A 19,217-nucleotide genomic window follows, 5' to 3' on the forward strand; every position below is an offset into this window, starting at 1 on the left:
TTCCTCCCCTCTTCTTCCTCCCCCTCCTCTTCTTCCTCCTCCCCCTCCTCCTCTTCCTCCTCCTCCTCTTCCTCCTCCTCCCCCTCCCCCTCCTCCTCTTCCTCCCCCTCCTCCTCCTCTTCTTCTTCCTCTTCCTTCTCCTTCTCCTCCCTTGCTGCCTTCCATCCTTCCTTTTTTGAAAAAATGTTCTTCTGAGACATGGCTTCTTTGTGTAACAGCTATGGCTGTCCCAGAACTCATTTTCTAGACCTGGTTGGCCTTGAGCTCAGAGATCTGCCTGACTCTGCCTCCTGACTGCTGGGATTAGAGGAGTGTGCCACTTACATCCAGCTCGATTTGACAATTTCTATAAAAAAAAAAACAAACCTTAAAACATTTTAGAAATTTAAAAATTAATAACTTGGGGTGGGGATTTAGCTCAGTGGTAGAGCGCTTGCCTAGCAAGTGCAAGGCCCTGGGTTCGGTCCCCAGCTCCGAAAAAAAGAAAAAAAAATTAATAACTTACGTAATCCGCTGATATCATTTATAGAAGTTATCCTACAACGTACTAGCAGCTGTGAAAACTGACGCCGTTGGTATAGACGCTCTGGAGGAGTCAAGAAGCGATACAATACACGGCTTAGAAGAGGGGCTTGAGCTATCCTGACTGCCACTGTGAGCACGGATCACTGGGCTACGGTAAAATGAAGACTCAGCCTCGGACGTGCATTTGTCTTAGGAGATGCTGGACTTTCAGCTCTGAAAGCTGGGTGTGGCTGTAAATGTCTGCAGCCTCAGTCAGCACTCCAGGGGCTGAGGAAGGAAGAGTGTTTGAGGGTAGGCTGGGCTCCACAGCAAAACCCTGTCTTTTCATTGAGTGGTTAAGGATCCAGACTATACGTTCCCATCCCCAGACACCAATGTAAATGCCAGATGAGCATGGCAGTCCACCTGTAACTTCAGCCTAGGTAGCCAGAGATAGAGGATCCCAGAGTAACCCGGCTGGTGAGACCAGCCATAGTGTTCAGCTCTGTGATTGATTGACAGATCTTGCCTCAGTGAAGAAAGTGGACGAACAATTGTAGATAATGCCTGACTTGTAACTTTCCACGTGCACAAGCTACTTGTGTGCACGTACATACAATGTGTGCTCACACATGCCAAAAATGCATACACGCATACATGAAAATGGAGAAAGAAGACAATGTGAAGTCTAATGGAAGCATAAGTGTACGCAGAGACACTACCTTTGCCGAAATCGCCAACGTGCAAGCAATGCCCAAATCCCCACTTCCAACCACAGTGATTTTATTGGGTATTTTATTCTCATGATTTGTCCAGCCCCTTGAATTAATGTCTGAGACACCTACAATAAAAAAAAAAGATTATCCTGAGAATTGAAAAATAATATTTAAAAATCTTTTCTCGTGTGTTATAAGCTTGGTGTGGTGGAATAAATCTATAATCCCAGCATTCAACAAGTTGAGGCAGAAGGATTGCAGGTTCAAGGCTAGCCTGGACCACATATCCCCTACCCTGAAAAAAAAAAAACTTGCTTTCTAGCATCTTCTCAAAAATAAAATGAACTTCAAAAACTCTCATACAGAGTTTTTGTTTTGTTTTGTTTTGTTTTGACACAGAGCTCCCCTGGGTAGCCTTGGCTGTCTTGGAGCTCCCTTTGTAGACCAGGCTGTAGACCCACCTGCCTCTGTGCCCCCTCAAGTGCTAGATTAAAAGGCACTGTGCCAGCCTGACTGGCCAGCAAGTCTATAGATTTTTTTTTTAAATTTTGCTGTACTAACGAAGGCAAGAACAGGAGCCTAAAATCAAGCACGGCAGCTCACGCCTAGAACCCCAGCCAGCAGGATACTGAGGCAGCGCCAGGGTGTACAGTGACACCTACTCTGAGGGGTGGGGATGTGAGGAGGTATCTGGGCATTTCTGTGCACACCTGTAATCCCAACAACAGGGAGGTGAAGGCAGAAAGGTCAGGAGTTCAAGGTGATCTTTAGCTATGTAGGATTTGAGGCTAGCCAGAGTTACCTGAGATCCTGTCTCAAACTAGTACATTGCGCCCTCCCCTAAGAAAAACAGGGGTGTTATACTGAATGTTGTTTTACATAGAAGCTTTCCCTTTTAAGGACAGTATTATAAACATTTAAAGCTTTTCACTTGAGGCTGGACAGATGGCTCAGAGGTTAAGAGCACTGGTTTTCTTCCAGAGGACAGGGTTCAATTCCCAGTACCCATATGACAGTTCACACCTGTCTGTAACTTCAGTTCCTCATAGAGACATCTATGCAGGCGAAACACCAAATGCACATAAAAAATAAACCATAAAAAAACAAAGAAAACCCACGTTTTATTTAAAGAGCTAAAGAGATGGCTCAGTGGATAAGAGCATCTCTGGTTTAATTCCCAGCACCCACACGGCAGTTCACAACCCGTTACTTCAGTTCCAGAGATCCAATACCCCCTTCTGGCCATACAGGCACCAGGCGCTGCCATACACGCAGGCAAACACCCATACACCCAGAATAAAATAATGCTTTTTGAAAGCTATATAAAAAAGAATCGACACACAGTCAATAGTTTACAATAGAGGTAGGGGTTTTCTTTTGTGGTATCGCCTAGTAAGGTACCTATGCCTCTGGAAACAAATCCTCACCCACGCCCCTGTAAACAACCCTAATGAAGCTCACTGGCTCACTGGAGAGCTAGCTAAGAAGAGGGAAGGGATAAGTTAGGGGTGGGAGGGGCTTAAGGGAAGAGTGCAAGGTGAACATGGTAGAAATACATTGTGTCCCTGTATGAAGATGTCGTACTGAAACCCACTATTATGCACAATTCCTATATGCTAGTAAAAGCTGAGGAAGACACACAGTACTGACATCTGACCCTGGTATTCACAAACATTGTACAGAAATGTTCTAGGCCTGAACAACTGGCTCTATCCCCAATTAGAACCACAAGACTTATGCACCTGTGGCCCCATGTGCTGAATAGGTAAAAATACCTACAGATGTAATGGTAGAGTCATACATTAATTAATTTATAAGGGGCTCTGAACAAAGCAAGAACTATTTTATCTGATTATATAAGAGTAACATTTTTACATTTTAACAAATTTTAATTGGAATTATACAGAAATACCTTATAACTAATGTAGAGGAATATTAAACAGAAATATATATATTCATAAGCTTATGTGTTGAATTCAAGCAGCAAAGAGTACATAATATTAGAGAGAAATTCTAACTTCTTAGTTCTTAGGCGGTCTCACCGACAATACAAACCTTCAGTGATTTTTGTGATATAGGCCAGCAAGTCCACCTGCTGTGCTTCATTGGACGATGGCACAGAATAGAGAGGAAGCTCCTCTTGAAACTTGGCGATCATTTCCTTAATTAATCCAACAATGACAGATTTGGGCTGAAGAATGCACGCAAAGGGAAAAGTTATCAACTATTTTCTACAGAACACTTGCTTTACATTGTCAGTGAGTCAGTCAAGGTGATCCTTGAACAATGCACAGTTGAAAACCGACACACAGCCTCCCCCAGACTTCCCACTAAGAGCCTGTTCTTCACCTTCACTACTCCCGCTGCACGCTTTCTTTCTTCATCCGTGCTGGGAACCGAATCCACAGCCTTGTGCATGCAAGGCAAGTACTTTACACCAAGCTACACCACCAGCCCTTACCCATAATAATGACGGCACGCTGTTCTGTATGTAAAGACAGCATGCTCTGTATATAAAGAGAGCACGTGTTCTGTATGTAAAGACAGCATGTTCTGTATGTAAAGATAGCACGTGTTCTGTATGTAAAGACAGCATGCTCTGTATATAAAGAGAGCACATGTTCTGTATGTAAAGACAGCATGTTCTGTATGTAAAGACAGCATGTTCTGTATGTAAAGATAGCACGTGTTCTGTATGTAAAGACAGCATGTTCTGTATGTAAAGACAGCACGTTCTGTATGCCGTGTCACTGTACAGTGAAAAATAAATGGCAGCCATTTGATGTCACTTTTAATACAGAGCTTTAAGGATAATCACGTCACAGTGCCTTTGCTCCATGTAAACAGAAGGAAGCTCCATCAGTACAGTAGCGTTCCACACGGTGCGGCTCACTCTGTGCTGCTGCAATACTGTGTGTTTACTCCCACAGTTCTTACATGGGGAAGGCCCCGGAGCACACTTGTGTGTATAAGAACACGTGCAAGCTTTTTATTTTTTAGAGTTTTGTTTTGTCATGGGGGAATTCTAGAACTACTGTTTGTTTCTAAGGTCCTGTGCTTTTGTAGCCCAGGATGGTTTTGGTGTGTGTAGCTCAGGTTGGCTCAAACCTTTAATTATGGAACCTCGGCCTCCTTGCTACTAGAATTCCAAATGTTAACCACATTTGGATCTTTCCACTGGATACATTTTAACTTTTATAACAGATTGACTTAGACTTTATGGTAGCAACAGTTAAATACACTGTCTTTTTACTTTACACATTTATGATTTAATCTTTTCTTCAAACCCAGGTCTTTAAAGGGCAAGTGTATTATTTATTTTCTCATTTTTCTAAACCACCATATAAAATGTCTTTAACTCTTACTATTCTTTTTTTTTTTTTTAAGAATTTAGAGGGGATGGATGGATGTGTTACTCTTGGTTCAAGATTTTTCTTTTTAAGATTTGTTTATTTAACTTATGTATGTGAGTACACTGTTGCTGTCTTCATGCACACCAGAAGAGGGCATCAGATCCCATCACAGATGGCTGTGAGTCACACTGCAGTTGCCGGGCTTTTGGATGGCTCTTAACCGCTGCGCCATCTCTCCAGCAACCATGATTACCATGCATGACTCGGACCCTAGATTACACACCCCTACACACACCCCTACACACACACACACACACACACACACACACACACACACACACACACACACCCCAATCAGTTAAACAAAACACATTATAGATTAAGTGAGTATGATCAACTTAGACAAAGTTAAAAAGGTTTCTATATATAATGTGAGAATCACTAGTAGACAGGAATGAGGAAATAGAGTTCCAGTACTTTGCTAATAGCTTTTTGTGTAACCCTTCAAGTGCTGAATGATAATAAAACAAGGAACACCAGCAGCTGGATCCCAGACTAGGCAGCTGTGCTGGCTGATGTTATCAGGATTCTGGAACGTCAAAGACTCAAGAAAGCTCAATTTCAGACTATTTCTAGATCACATGAAGAATGTAACTGAAAGATCATCGAGGCGTGGTGCATGCCTATAATCCCAGGGCTTGGGAGGCAGAAGCAACAGATCTCTGTGAGTTTGAGGCCAGCCTGGTCTACATGGTAAGTTCCAGGACACAAAAGGCCTACATGGTAAGACTCTGACTCAACAACCAAACAACAGTAAGTGTGTGTGTGTGTGTGTGTGTGCGCGCGCATGAGTATGTGTGAGGGAGGGAGGGAGGGAGGGGGGGAGATGCAGTATGTTTACCTGTATTACCAAGATCAAAGACAAAGACAAATATTCAGAAAAATAAAATAAAAGTCAAAGGAAGTCCAAGTTGGTCTTACATGGCTCCAATTTTGGAGATAGGGCAAGTATATTCTGCCTTTGGCATCCACATGTTTTCCAACGGAGATTTCCATGTTTGCAGTTGGCTTCAAGAAGCAAATGGGCGGAGCAAAAGGGTGGGAATCCAAAATCCAGAAGCGAATGGGTATGTTGTACGTCTTACCTGTTTGAGAGAGAGAAACGATCCTGACAGGTACGAACTGCATGCATCATGCAGCGAGATGACATTTGAGAAACTGACAGCTAGGCATGGAGGGAAAGCTTATCATTCTACCCAATGATGCTGAGGTGGGAGGACTAAGTTGAAGGCAGTCTACACAACATCAGGGCCCTGTCTCAAAATAAAAAGGGGGCTAAGTACTGGAATAAAAGGAAGAAAAGAGGTAGCTGAGTCTGTGTGGAAAGGATCGATGCAAATCCTCCTGCTTCTCATTTTCTCTGCACTGGGAAGAGGTTCTTACCACAGCACAGCAGTGAGACTACAGTCACCTTGGCAGTTCAGATACAGTTTAGAGGCTGTGCTGTACCACTCTCATGGGACACAAATCATTTTCTAGGTAGTTTACTGTACACTTTCCAAGCAGAGATACTCTAGCTTCTCCACTTTTTTAATTTATTCTACGGTGAAATTATTTACTTACCCAGCCTGCTTTTCTACTCCAGTGTAAATTTCTACCGTGTATTCTCTCCCATTCTTTCATATACCCCAAGACCAGGTATCTGTGCTTAATATCCTGGCTGCTAAATAAGTCTGTCATATAAATAAGAGAGGACAAACACTGAGCTTAGAGGGGATGGCAAGTCGCCTTTTCTTTTCTTTCTTTTTTTTTTTTTTCTTTTTTTTTTCAGGGCTGGGGATCGAACCCAGGACCTTGTGCTTCCTAGGCTCTACCACTGAGCCAAATCCCCAACCCCCAAGTCGCCTTTTCATACTGATTCTTAAGTTTTGGTGTATGTCAGAATGACTTAGAGAAACTGAAAACTATGTAGATTCCTGGAACCTAGTTGGAGTGGGATAGGGTCAAAATGCTCAGCCTTTTGAAAACCCTACGGGCCCCACCAAAGTGAGAGTGGGGTGGGGCAGCCTGAACATGTCCCTCCCCGGCCACACACATCAATGGTCCACTGATCTTTTAGAAACACTATCTTTTGGAAGTGCTTGATATTCTTTTCAGGAAAAGAAGCAGGCTTACAACAGGTCAAAGATGCGTCAATGGGTCTAGCTGAGCAGATTGTTTGCCTGATGGGAGGCCCTGGGATTACTCAGTCACAAGCACTGCAGTTACGTTAGATTGGGATTGATCAGGCCGACCTCAACCAGGACCGTGAAGGAAGGGCAGTTGTCTCTACACACAAGTGGTGGCTGCTGCCCTTAGGTGCAGGGAGCTTGATAAGGGACCTTGTGGGGTAGACATTTTCATCTGTAGACTTGTTCTTTGTACTCTCTGAGTCAAGTAAGGCCTGTGGGTGTTTATCACTTGTTGCCCTTGGCAGGGGTCTGGTTCCCGTCTGCCTGCATGCTGCCTCATTGCCACTTGGCTTTCCTGTCAGGCAGGTAGCTTGTCTGAGGGTTTGTCTCAGGTCATTAACCCTCCACAACAAAATAAACCACTTGGGAGGACAGGGGTAGGAAGGGACCTGACCGTAGGTTCTTCTGATTTTAAGCATGTAGGCCATGCCTTGGTTGCCCTGAAGCCCAAAGCTAGACGAAACGTAAGTGAAAACTCAACTGTCCAGACATCTAAAAAACCAATTTCAGGGCTGGAGAGATGGCTCAGAGGGTAAGAGCACTGACTGCTCTTCCAGAGGTCCTGAGTTCAATTCCCAGCAACCACATGGTGGCTCACAACCATCTGTAATGGGATCTGATGCCCTCTTCTGGTGTGTCTGAAGACAGCTATGGTGTACTCATATACATAAAATAAATAAAAGATCTTTAAAAAAAAAAAAAAAAAAAACCAATTTCAACTGCTCTGTCCTTAACACTTACTCCTGCTTCAGACTCTAGCACTCTGAGGCTTACGCTGTATTAAAAATACTCCACTCAGGACCGGATACCTCCTTCTGCACACTCTTAGCTGTATGACTTTACCCAACTTACCTTACTTCTTTCTGCCCAATCCTTTCCTCTATAAACTGAAAGGAATATTCTTTCTGATTTCATACACTGTTGGGATGAAGTCCATGCATATGCATGACATGGCAAACACTATGGGCTGTACTTTTAAACCCACTTAGAAACAGGTCAGATGTAAACGAAGAGTTCCCTTCTTCACTGTAATCTTTCCCTCTCTATGGAAACCGTTTTCCTACTGAAAGCTACTTTTCCCATCTTGCTTCCTCCGCTAGCATTAACAGTACTCAGCAGCGACCACACATTTTATAAACATGTAGAGCGCTCTGGCCACTTCCCTCAGGAGGCTGATGCAATCCAACAGGGTCCAGACAACATTTCTTTAAAGCTGCCATGCTAATAATGTACAAGCAGGATGTAATTAGCACATTATAGACATGTTAAAACCTAGCAATCTACCATTTTATATCAGCCTTTCTTAGAACATCCGCTGTGTAACTTTTACCTAAATATTAACAATGTGTGCCTGGGCATAACCCTATCTGTTGGCCCTGTGAGCACAGACCTCAAAGTGACCAAGATACACCATCGCATTCCTGCAGAAGGGAGCAACTGCTCAATGGTGACAAGGCAGGAGTAGGGGTTTACAAATGGGAGTCGTATAACTTGTCATGAATGTGTAGAGTCCCGGGTCTGACTTCTAGTACTGGGGTGGACGGAGTACTGCATCCAGCATGGCTACTTCGAGGAAGACTTGGCATAGGGTCAATGGCCTAACCACACACCTGTTTAAAAGGCAGAGTATCAGTGGACCCACTGCACAGTCCTGAGGGGGCTGGGCTGTGGCGTGGAGCATAGTGCTTGCACGTTTAGGGGTTGAACCCCAGAAACTGAAATGCTACTAGGTAGTAGATATCAAAATGATAAAATTTAAATCAGCAAAGTAATTATTCTCTTGCCTCTAAATGAACTACCCAGCTCAGCTTCTTGCCCACTCTTCTCTTTCCTCTTCCCTTCTGATTCTTCTTAAAATCTACCCACGCATAGTACAGACAGCGAGTAATGACCATAGGCGTAAGTGTAGTTCTGACAGACGGGAACAGGCGGAGATCCTGACAGGACAGAAGTAAGCAAAGCGAAGAGAGAGGAGTCTGCCTCCAAGCCAAGGCTTTCACCTTCAGTCAGTCAGAAGAGAAGCCTCAGCACACTTCTCAGGAAATGCCGCCGCTGGTGCAGACGCAGGACTTAGGGAGACTCACCTTGGTTTAGAAATTAACATACGGAAATGCCTGGTATTGGAAGAAGTCTTTCAAAATCCTACTGTCCCAAGCTGAACCGTTTCTAAGAGATTTTTCTCCCCATCTGACTTGATCTCTGTGATCTTCTTTCTCTGTGTATCCACTCTTTCAACTGCCTATTGACTTCATTTGCTCCTGTGCCTTCCCCGAGGTAACAAGTGAACTAGTGAGCCGCCCTCCCTGAGAAGTGCTAGTAAGTATCAGTCATTCTGTAGTAGCCATTCCAGGGCTTACTCTTTCTGGGAAGATCTGCACCGCACCTTTTGTTGAATTTGAGACAAAGTCTTAATATGTAACTCAGGCTGCTCTTCAACTCCCCTGCCTCAGCATCCTGAGTCCAGGATTATAAACGTACTCCTTCACGCACAGCAAGACAAATGTTTAATGGTGGAACTGTGGGCACTACTTCAGAGAAGTCTTTTGAGAACAGAATTTTGCTAGTGTTTTTCAAAAGATACAATTTAAGTAACCTTCTACTATACCAAAGATTACATTGCTCAACCGTAAGAAGGCGACAGTTAAGAAATGGTTAATTATTATTTTTTTCTTTCCTTTTGAGTAAATCCTCACTATCTCAACCTGTCACTCAACTCTAAAATGTCTAGTACTGCACTGTGACACTGGCTGTGTGAGCTTGGTCCTGTGACCAGGCTGAGAGTCAGTCTTATCTACAAAACAGGTAGAGTGCCACATCACAGAGATGGAAAGAGGGGGCAAGCACAGATACCAACAGGAACACACAGGACCCTGGCCCTCTGTTACTGAGAGCAAGGCGCTCTCTCCTCAGAGCATGTCTCTGTCTCTCATGCTCTCTTTTGTCCTCACAGCCCGCCAGCCTAGCAGACACTATTTGACAAGTTATTGAATGGAATTAAAATTCATCTAGGCTTTCCTTGACCTCTACAGGATCCTGCCAGATCTGGTAAGGTCCTGAGCAGGCCTTGGGTATATGTGAAAACACTTTCAGAGCGGTGCACACCAGAGGAATTAAGTTCTTATTGAGTGAGCTGTCCCGGTAGAGAAGTCCCACGTTCTCTCGGCTTCCGTACTTACCCTGATACATCACAGGAATCGTACCGGTGAAATTCAGCAGGTCTTTCTGGGAAGTGTCTTTGAAAACTAGAAGACAAAATTCCAAAATGTCAGCCAGAAGTAGAGGCTAGCAATCAAAGCGTGTGACAATTCTGCACACATAGAAATGGCAAAGCAAATAGATAAAAGGTTTTTAAAAGGAAGTGTAAGAACACAAAACTGTGTGCCCACCTTCCTTTTTTAAGAGACATGTAACTTGCCAAGCATGACATCCTACACTTGTAACCCCAGCCCCTGAGAGGCACAGGCAGAAGGACTGCCACAAGTTCAAGGCCAGCTTACGCTACATAATGACTACCAGACCAGCAAAGGGGTGCAAACTGATCCTGTCTCCAGCTCGGATGGTAGAGTATTTGGCTTAGTATATATAAAGCCCTAGCTGCAACATCTATCACTAATGAAAGCAGGGAGTACCAGTGCCTGCCTATAATGCCAACACTCAGTAGATGGGGACGAGGATCAGAAGTTCAAGGCTCTCCCTAGCTCCGTAGCGAGTGGAAGCTCTTTAGGTCGGGTAATGAAGAGTATGAATAAGGACTAGAGGACGCCACTCATACCGTAGGTGTCCATGGAGTATCTGAAGTGCGGGAAAGACATGTTCACGGTCTTCAGCTCCTCTACAGTCAGATCCCTGAACTTGTACTGAAACGAGAGCAGAGAGTAGCACAGAATGAAAACGGAGCCATGGACAAGACTAAGTGACTATATGCAGTGTGCCAGGCTGAGGGGCAGGACCAAGTGCTTTACCACTACGGTGTCTGTGTAAGTATTTGACTCATTACAAACATGAGAGAAGCAGGCTCTTGCTGTATAGTGCCGGCGGACCTCAGGCTGGCCATCTTCCCTCCCCGTCTCCGACCCCTACATGCTAGGAACACAGGCGTGCATCACCACATACTTCTGATTCCATCACTGAGAACATGGTGCTGAGGAGACGGGAGAGCGTACAACTGCTCCATTTTAAAAAGTAAAATGAAATCGAGAGAAGCCATGCAATCTGCTAAGTCGGATACCGAGTAAACTATTAAACTAGTAAACCTGGGCCTTGACCAGTTAAATCTAAATGCCTCCAAATCCCCCCGGAGGCCTAGGGGACAGCACAGAATGAACCACTCATCAAGATCCATTTGCCTTTGATTACATATTAATTTACTTATTTAATGCAAATGCAGGTATATACGTGTGGGTGCACAGGTGGAGGGCAGAGGACGCCCGCAGGAGTTGGCTCTTTCCTCCCAATCTTAGAATCTTAGGGTTCTAGGGCTCAAGGGTATCCTGCCTGATGGCAGGTGTCTGGCCATCCTGTGAGCCCTTTTTCTTTTTCTGAATGCCTCCTTCACTAGAGACAACTTGACTTTTCCTGTCCACCTACGGCTGGTAGCTTGGATTTGACAGGGGAAATGAATACAAGCAAAGAGTTTGCTACAAGCAGGTGAACTGCCTCTTCCTGCCTGTCTTTGTGGCCTTGTAGGCACCGTTGTATAACTTCTCTCAATTTATTTTCTTACCTACAAATAATCAAGATACAAACAATAAGAATCGACAAATGGGATCTCATAAAACTGCAAAGCTTCTGTAAGGCAGAGGACACTGTTGTTAGGACAAAATGGCAACCAACAGATTGGGAAAAGATCTTTACCAATCCTACAACTGATAGAGGGCTTATATCCAAAATATACAAAGAACTCAAGAAGTTAGACCCCAGGGAGACAAATAACCCTATTAAAAAATGGGATTCAGAGCTAAACAAAGAATTCACAGCTGAGGAATGCCGAATGGCTGAGAAGCACCTAAAGAAATGTTCAACATCTTTAGTCATAAGGGAAATGCAAATCAAAACAACCCTGAGATTTCACCTCACACCAGTGAGAATGGCTAAGATCAAAAACTCAGGTGACAGCAAATGCTGGCCAGGATGTGGAGAAAGAGGAACACTCCTCCATTGTTGGTGGGACTGCAAACTGGTACAACCATTCTGGAAATCAGTCTGGAGGTTCCTCAGAAAATTGGACATTGAATTACCTGAGGACCCAGCTATACCTCTCTTGGGCATATACCCAAAAGATACCCCAACATATAACAAAGACACGTGCTCCACTATGTTCATAGCAGCCTTATTTATAATAGCCAGAAGCTGGAAAGAACCCAGATGCCCTTCAACAGAGGAATGGATACAGAAAATGTGGTACCTCTACACAATGGAATATTCCTCAGCTATCAAAAACAATGACTTTTTGAAATTCATAGGCAAATGGATGGAACTGGAAAATATCCTGAGTGAGGTAACCCAATCACAGAAAAACACACATGGTATGCACTCACTGATAAGTGGCTATTAGCCCAAATGCTCGAATTACCCTAGATGCACGGAACACATGAAACTCAAGAAGGATGACCAAAATGCGAATGCTTCACTCCTTCTTTAAAAGGGGAACAAGAATACCCTTGGCAGGGAACAGGGAGGCAAAGTTTAGAACAGAGGCAGAAGGAACACCCATTCAGAGCCTGCCCCACATGTGGCCCATACATATACAGCCACCCAATTAGACAAGATGGATGAAGCAAAGAAGTGCAGACCGACAGGAACTGGATGTAAATCTCTCCTGAGAGACACAGCCAGAATATGGCAAAGACATAGGCGAATGCCAACAGCAAACCACTGAACTGAGAACGGGACCCCCGTTGAAGGAATCAGAGAAAGGACTGGAAGAGCTTGAAGGGGCTTTAGACCCCATATGAACAACAATGCCAAGCAACCAGAGCTTCCAGGGACTAAGCCACTACCCAAAGACTATACATGGACTGACCCTGGCTCCAACCTCATAGGTAGCAATGAACAGCCTAGTAAGAGCACCAGTGGAAGGGGAAGCCCTTGGTCCTGCCAAGACTGAACCCCCAGTGAATGTGATTGTTGGGGGGAGGGTGGTAATGGGGGGAGGATGGGGAGGGGAAGCCCATATAGAAGGGGAAGGGGAGGGATTAGGGAGATGTTGGCCTGGAAGCAGGGAAGGGGAATAACAATCAAAGTGTAAATAAGAAATACTCAAGTTAATAAAGATAAAAAAAAAAAAAAGTAAGAATTCCTAGACTGGTAAATTCCTTAGATCCCAAGCCCTTGGGAGGCAGAGGCAGGAGAATCTGAGTGAGTTTGAGCCCAGCCTGGTCTAGATAAAGAGTCCCAGGATAGCCTGGGAACATAGTAAGACCGTCAAAAAAATTAAAAAAAAAAAAAAAAAAAAAAGCTGGCTCTTCGAGTAAGCTCATTTGACTCTCTTCCAGAGGACTTCCCAGGCTGGCCTCAAACTCAGAGAGCTACCTGTTTCTGCCTCCAGAGAGCTCAGATTAAAGCCGTGTGCCACCACACCAGGTTTCCTTTTTCTTCTCTTTTCTTTAAATGAGAAGTCTTACAACCAAACTCAATCAACCTACACCTATAACTGTAAGCTAAACCATTAGAATCAACTACATTCACGATTTCAATCTTGGAGCTCTTAAAACTCTTACAAGTGTAAAAACTGTCCCAACAAAGAGAGACACCCCCACATCCCAGAATAATATTTCAGGGCTCTTCCGAGGCAATCTGAATGGCCAGGATCACTTAACAAGGTAACTTCTGAGCTAGAGGACTCTTGACCACACATGGGCGGGAGTCAGGAATGCTGAGCATACGGCCTGGGGGTGGGGTGGGGTGAGACTTTAGGGTGGAAGAAACCCTCCTCCACCTTTCCACAGTAAAGCTCTGTTCTGGCCTGCACTCGTGTCTCCGGAGATTTCTCATTGTGAGCACCTACAATGTGACCTCAATGCTAGATGAGGGGAATACAGAAACAAAAGCACAGTGTACAATCACAAACGCTCCAGGAGGAAGCACTGTGGAGAATGGCTTCCACAATGTGATAACCCGGATTTCTCAAAGAATGTAGTGATTCATTGCGAGGGTGGGTTGGGGAGGGGGGTAGCGCCGCCAGCCTGTGACCCCAGCTCCGTGAGGCTGAAGCAGGAGGATTGCCGGGTCTTCCAGGCCAGCTTGGGCAACAGTATGAGTGGGTGTGTCAAGACAACAAAACAAAACAAAAAAAAAGTGTAGAGGGGAGGGGAGTGGGCTGGGGCGCCGCGCGGTGACGAGAACACTGGGTCCCGTCCAGCCCCCCACCTGCCTGCACCTTGCCTAGCAGCCGCCTCACGCCCTCACAGTCGAACTCCATGGTCAGCAGGGATGCAAGAAGTTCTTCCGCGGTAGTTTCTGTGCCGCCTTCAAATCAGGCTGGGAACGGAGGCCGCAGAGGCCCAAAGGTCCGCAGAGGACGCTCCCCGCCCCTTGCAGTGGGCGGACCTCGGCTAGGATGCACCCGGATGCGGCGCTCAGAGTCAGGCATTGACCGAATCGCGTCCGGCTCCGCCCCGCTCCGCCCTTTCCAGTCTGAAGATTCTGGCGAGTTAAGCGTCTACCTTCGCTCCAGAGCTCCGGGGACCGTAGCGCACTGTAAAACAGTGCTGAAACAGGGGCTGAAAAACACTGTCCGCTTGCTAGGGGGGAAAGTCATAGCTAAACCAATGAACAAACAGATGCAAGCAACATTCCTAGAAGACTTGAATTCTCTCTCTTTGTCTTTCTCTCTCCCTCTCTCCCTCTCTCTCCCTCTCTCCCTCTCTCTCCCTCTCTCTCCCTCTCTCCCTCTCTCTCTCCCTCTCTCTCCCTCTCTCCCTCTTTCCCTCTCTCCCTCTCTCCCTCTCTCCCTCCCTCCCTCCCTCTCTCCCTCTCTCCCTCTCTCCCTCTCTCCCTCTCTCCCCTCTCGATTTTTCATATGTCCCAAGAAAGCCTAGTGGAGTCTTGTCGGATAACTGAGCTAGATGATAAGACCGAAAGGCCAAGAAGGCATGGGCAAAGAAAAAGTCCCCTCATTTATCTAGAGTCAAGAATTTCGACATGGGGATAGAGAGAGGGCTCGGCAGTCAAGAGCCCTTGCTGCTCCTCTAGAAGACATGAATTCGAGTCTCAGCACCCACGTGACACCCATCTGTACCTCCAGTTGAAAAGGTTCTCACACCCTCTTCTAGGGGCTTCGTGTCCGTGGTGAGCTTACTTCCGTACAATACTTGCAGACAAAACACCCATACACATAAAGTAAAAATTGAAAAATAAGTTTGAGGGGTTGGGGATTTAGCTCAGTGGTAGAGCGCTTGCCTAGCAAGCGCAAGGCCCTGGGTTCGGTCCCCAGCTCCGGGAAAAAAAAAGAAAAAGAAGTTTGATACGACTGACCAAAAACCAGTTGTACAGAAATTACTCTTTCCTGACAAGTGTCCGGATTAAAGATTATTAAAACGGCCAGTAAGCTATGCTTAGGATCAAAACACATCAGTCTTGACCTACACATAGCAAAATGGCTTTTATTCTTTTGATCCATGCCTACACATTCTTCATAAATCACCTTATAATATCACTTACCTTAGAAGAATTCTACGAGGAAATAAGTATACCACCACATTAATGAAGCAATCTCGGGCTGGAGAGATGGCTCAGTTGTTAAAGGCTAGGCTCACAACCAAAAATATAAAAAGCAATTCTTAAGTCACATAGCATTTTAAGTGTGCCTTGTATCTTTTGCTTAGTGAACTATCTTCTTTCATTCTAACATCACCTGAAAGTCTTTGCGCAGCAGCAATCAAGATACCAGCTGCAGCTGAGGCGAGACTCCCCTGAGTCGAGGTTCCTTCAGCTTCATAGCTAGCAAAATCCATCTTTGTCTCTGGCATAGTACACTCACAACAACTTGCTAGAAATACAAATTCCTGGGCTAGAGAGATGGCTCAGTAGTTGTTGTAACTCTGGCTCCAAGGGTATATGGCATCTCTGAGCTTCCAGGGCACCTGCATTCAAATGATGCACGAGAGTGCACGTGTGTGTGTGTTTACACGCACACACACACACACACTCATTTAATTGTAAAATGTTAAATGCAGGCAGGTGGACTGATGGTTTAGCTGTTAAGAGCGGTTGCTGCTCCTGCACAGAAACAAGATTCAGTTCCCAGACCCCACATATGCGTTACTCCAACTTCAGAGGATCTCATGCCCTCCGTCCTCTACCCTCCTCAGACACCAGGCACTCTTCTGGTGCACATACATGCAGCTGAAACACTCCCGCGCATAAAATAAAAATGAATAAGTAAGCAAGAGAACTTTGGAGAACTTAGTTGTTGACGTGAAATTGTATATATTTGTTGGTATAGTTGATAGTTTGAAATATTTGTACATTGTGGATGGCTAACTTGAAACATGAAAGACTTAGTCAACCAGAAACTCTAGGGATAGTCTGAGAAATGCTTGTTTTGGGTCCTGGGGACGGAAATCAGGTCCCCAGCTCTGTCACTGACCCTTACTCCCAGCTGCCAGGCAGGGTGTTTCAGCCAGCCTGCAGGACAATCCCCAGGAGGTGAAGTCAGGACACTGTACTATGGGGCATTCTTCTAGGAATCTGGCTTATGAAGACCTTCTTGCCAGAGGCTGGAACATAGCTGTAGTTAAGAAACTAGGTTTTGGGGGTTGGGGATTTAGCTCAGTGGTAGAGCACTTGCCTAGCAAGCGCAAGGCCCTGGGTTCGATCCCCAGCTCTGAAAAAAAGAAAAAGAAAAAAAAAAGAAACTAGGTTTTGGGGAGAGAGAGAGAGAGAGAGAGAGAGAGAGAGAGAGAGAGAGAGAGCGCTCAGAGGTTAAGAGTACAGACTGCTCTTCCAGGGGTCCTGAGTTCAATTCCCAGCAACTACATGGTGGCTCACAAACATCTGTAATGGGATCCAGTGCCCTCTTCTGGTGTGTCTAAAGACAGCTACAGTGTACTCATATAAATAAAATACAATTAGAAAAAGAAAGAAACTAGATTTTCTGCTCCTTACAGTGAGGAACAGCAGTACAGCTCAGGGAGAGGGTGTTTGAAGTGTTTGGATTTGGGGATTTGGACACTTGGTAGAAGTTATAAGGAAGAAAGGCCTCACTCTGGAGTATGTGCTATCAGAAGCAGAGATGTTTCAGCGACTAATTTCCCAGTGAAGATCGTAAGTAATATGGGTACACTTGGGCAATGAGAAGGCTCTGACCAGCAATGACTGGTAAAGGAGCCCGGGCAGCTGGTCTTAGCAAACAGGAACCTGTTTGGTATTTCCTTGTTCTTGTCTCTGTGTAGACAAAATTATAAGTGGCCCTGTTGTGTCTCATTTTTCCATGATCTCAGTGACCTTGTCTGATGTTAGTGTTTTGTGGGATGGCTTCTGTCCAACAGAGGAATGAACTGACCCAGCTCTGAGGCATAGGGTAAATTCTGTCAGTACTGAGATTAACTATATAATATATAATAAACAACTTGTATGTGTGTGTGCACATGTGTGCATACCTGTGTGTGTTTGTGTGCCTGTGCACATGTGTGTTCGTGCACGTGTGTTTGTGTGCATGTGTGCGCATGTTTGTTGTGCATGTGCATGTTTGTGTGGAGTTGCATGTAATATATATATATATATATATATATATATATATATATATATATATATATATATATGGTGAGGTGGAAACTTAAGAGTTCTTTGGAGTATCAGTGTTGGATGGTGTTTTGCTGGGGCAAACACGTGAAGGAGTGTTTTCCTGAAGTGGACACAGGTGAAAGGCTAAGGCAGACTCGTGGAGGGACGTTTCGCTGAAGCAGACTCAGGAGAGGATGTTCTGTTAAAGCAAGAACATGAAAGGACACGTGATGAAGGATTCTTTGCTAACACACATGTATTGTTCCTTCTTACATTTCGTAATTGAGCTGCGTCTGTCAGGGACTCCATAGAGAGAAACACACCAATAAACAAACAAAAAAACCCCAAAAACCTTCTGGTGGTGTGCTGCAGTTTCTTGTCACTTCCAGGGCTGATTGGCAGAGTGATGTCAGCTGAGCTAGACACACATTCCAGGGCAAGACTCGGAGTTCACATGATGCTTAGGGCACTGTCAACGACAGTGATGGAGGCTGAGCTCGGCTAGCTTAGCTAGCTGTGGAACGCATGTTGGTGTCGCATTTTCACTGATCTTCCCTTTGCTGAGAAACACAATGAAGAACTACTCCTGGTATTCCTGTTGGCCCTGGCCTCTCCTGCTGATTTGTGCCGATTCTGCTGAGGCCTGGCTGTTCCTGCTAGGTCCAGGTCGTGCTGCTACCGCTGCCGGTAACCTGACCACTGAACGGGATGCTGCTGTATCTGTAAGGAGTCTGCGAGTGGATTGAAGCTGCTGCTGCTGATCTGTGAAGTGAACTGTAGGTTTCCCGACAATCGGATAGGATTTGCTCCAAAGAAACCTTTCTTTCCCGCTACCTCTGGTGAGTAGTGGGTTAAAGCATTTAAGAACCATCATTGAAAATAAGGTTTGAAAAAAAATAAAGTTACAATCTGAGATTGCTGTGGTTTTGTTTTTTGTTTTTCTATGAAAGAGAAGCCATTGGAGAAAGGTTGTGAAGAAAAGAGTGATATAAATCTGATTTAGATTTTCTTTTTAAGATTTATTTATTTAGGGCTGGAAATATGGCACTGGCTCGTCTCCCAAATGACCTGGAATCAGTCTGTTAACACCAGTTCCAGGGGATCCAATGCTGTCTTCTGGCCTCAGTGGGCACCTGGCATGAAAGTGGTGTACAGACATACATGCAGACAGAACACCCATACAGATACACATAAGATTAAAATTGAAAAGGTGTGTATTCATTTTAATGTATGTGTATATGCCTGCGTGAGTCTATAAGTACCATGTGTGTGCAAGTGCCTTCTGCAGGCACAGGGCATCAGACCTCCTGGAACTGGAGTTGCAAGCGGGTGGGAAATGCTTGGTATGTGTACTGGGAATCAAACCCTGGTCCTCTAGAAGGACAGCCAGGGCTCATAACTGCTGAGCCATATCTCCAGCCCCAGAAATCTGACATACTTTTGGTTCCATAGCTCTACTTTTAAGATCTATCTCAAGGCTGGGCCTACATTGCCTCCTACCCTCAAGAGGCAGAGGCAGGCAGATATCTGTGGGTTCCAGGACTATCACAGACACATAGTGAGTCCCTGTTCTCGAGGGCAGGGGGCCTTTCTTACAGTAAAAGTACTGAAGATTGGAGGCCTGGGGGGGGGGGAGAGGCAGGGAGTGACGGGGGGAGGAAGAGATAGAGTCCTGTCAGTTGAATGCT

The 19,217-nt window shown here is 45.1% G+C and overlaps 1 protein-coding gene across 8 annotated transcripts in view; it reads right to left on the reverse strand.

Annotated features, from left to right (window-relative positions):
- Uevld (UEV and lactate/malate dehyrogenase domains) overlaps nucleotides 1-14,417 on the reverse strand; it is a 33,135-nt gene extending 18,718 nt beyond the window's left edge. For 2 of the 8 annotated variants that reach the window (XR_001835764.3, XM_063274846.1), the window contains exons 1-6: nucleotides 14,183-14,417; nucleotides 10,577-10,661; nucleotides 9,981-10,046; nucleotides 5,555-5,718; nucleotides 3,276-3,411; nucleotides 1,227-1,345 (exon numbers count right to left, since the gene is read on the reverse strand). Coding sequence is in view for 6 of the 8 variants with exons in the window: in XM_063274846.1 (XP_063130916.1) it covers nucleotides 1,227-1,345; nucleotides 3,276-3,411; nucleotides 5,555-5,718; nucleotides 9,981-10,046; nucleotides 10,577-10,661; nucleotides 14,183-14,224 (612 nt within the window). In the remaining 2 variants the exon portion in view is untranslated. Of the gene's footprint in view, nucleotides 1-117; nucleotides 793-1,226; nucleotides 1,346-3,275; nucleotides 3,412-5,554; nucleotides 5,719-9,980; nucleotides 10,047-10,576; nucleotides 10,662-14,172 lie in introns of those variants that run through there. The other 6 variants (XM_063274847.1, XR_005499061.2, XM_039100973.2 and 3 more) reach the window with 6 other exon arrangements.
- Between the last annotated feature and the right edge of the window lie 4,800 nt (nucleotides 14,418-19,217).

Source organism: Rattus norvegicus, chromosome 1 (genome assembly GCF_036323735.1).
Source record: "Rattus norvegicus strain BN/NHsdMcwi chromosome 1, GRCr8, whole genome shotgun sequence".
Classification (NCBI taxonomy): Eukaryota; Metazoa; Chordata; class Mammalia; order Rodentia; family Muridae; genus Rattus; species Rattus norvegicus.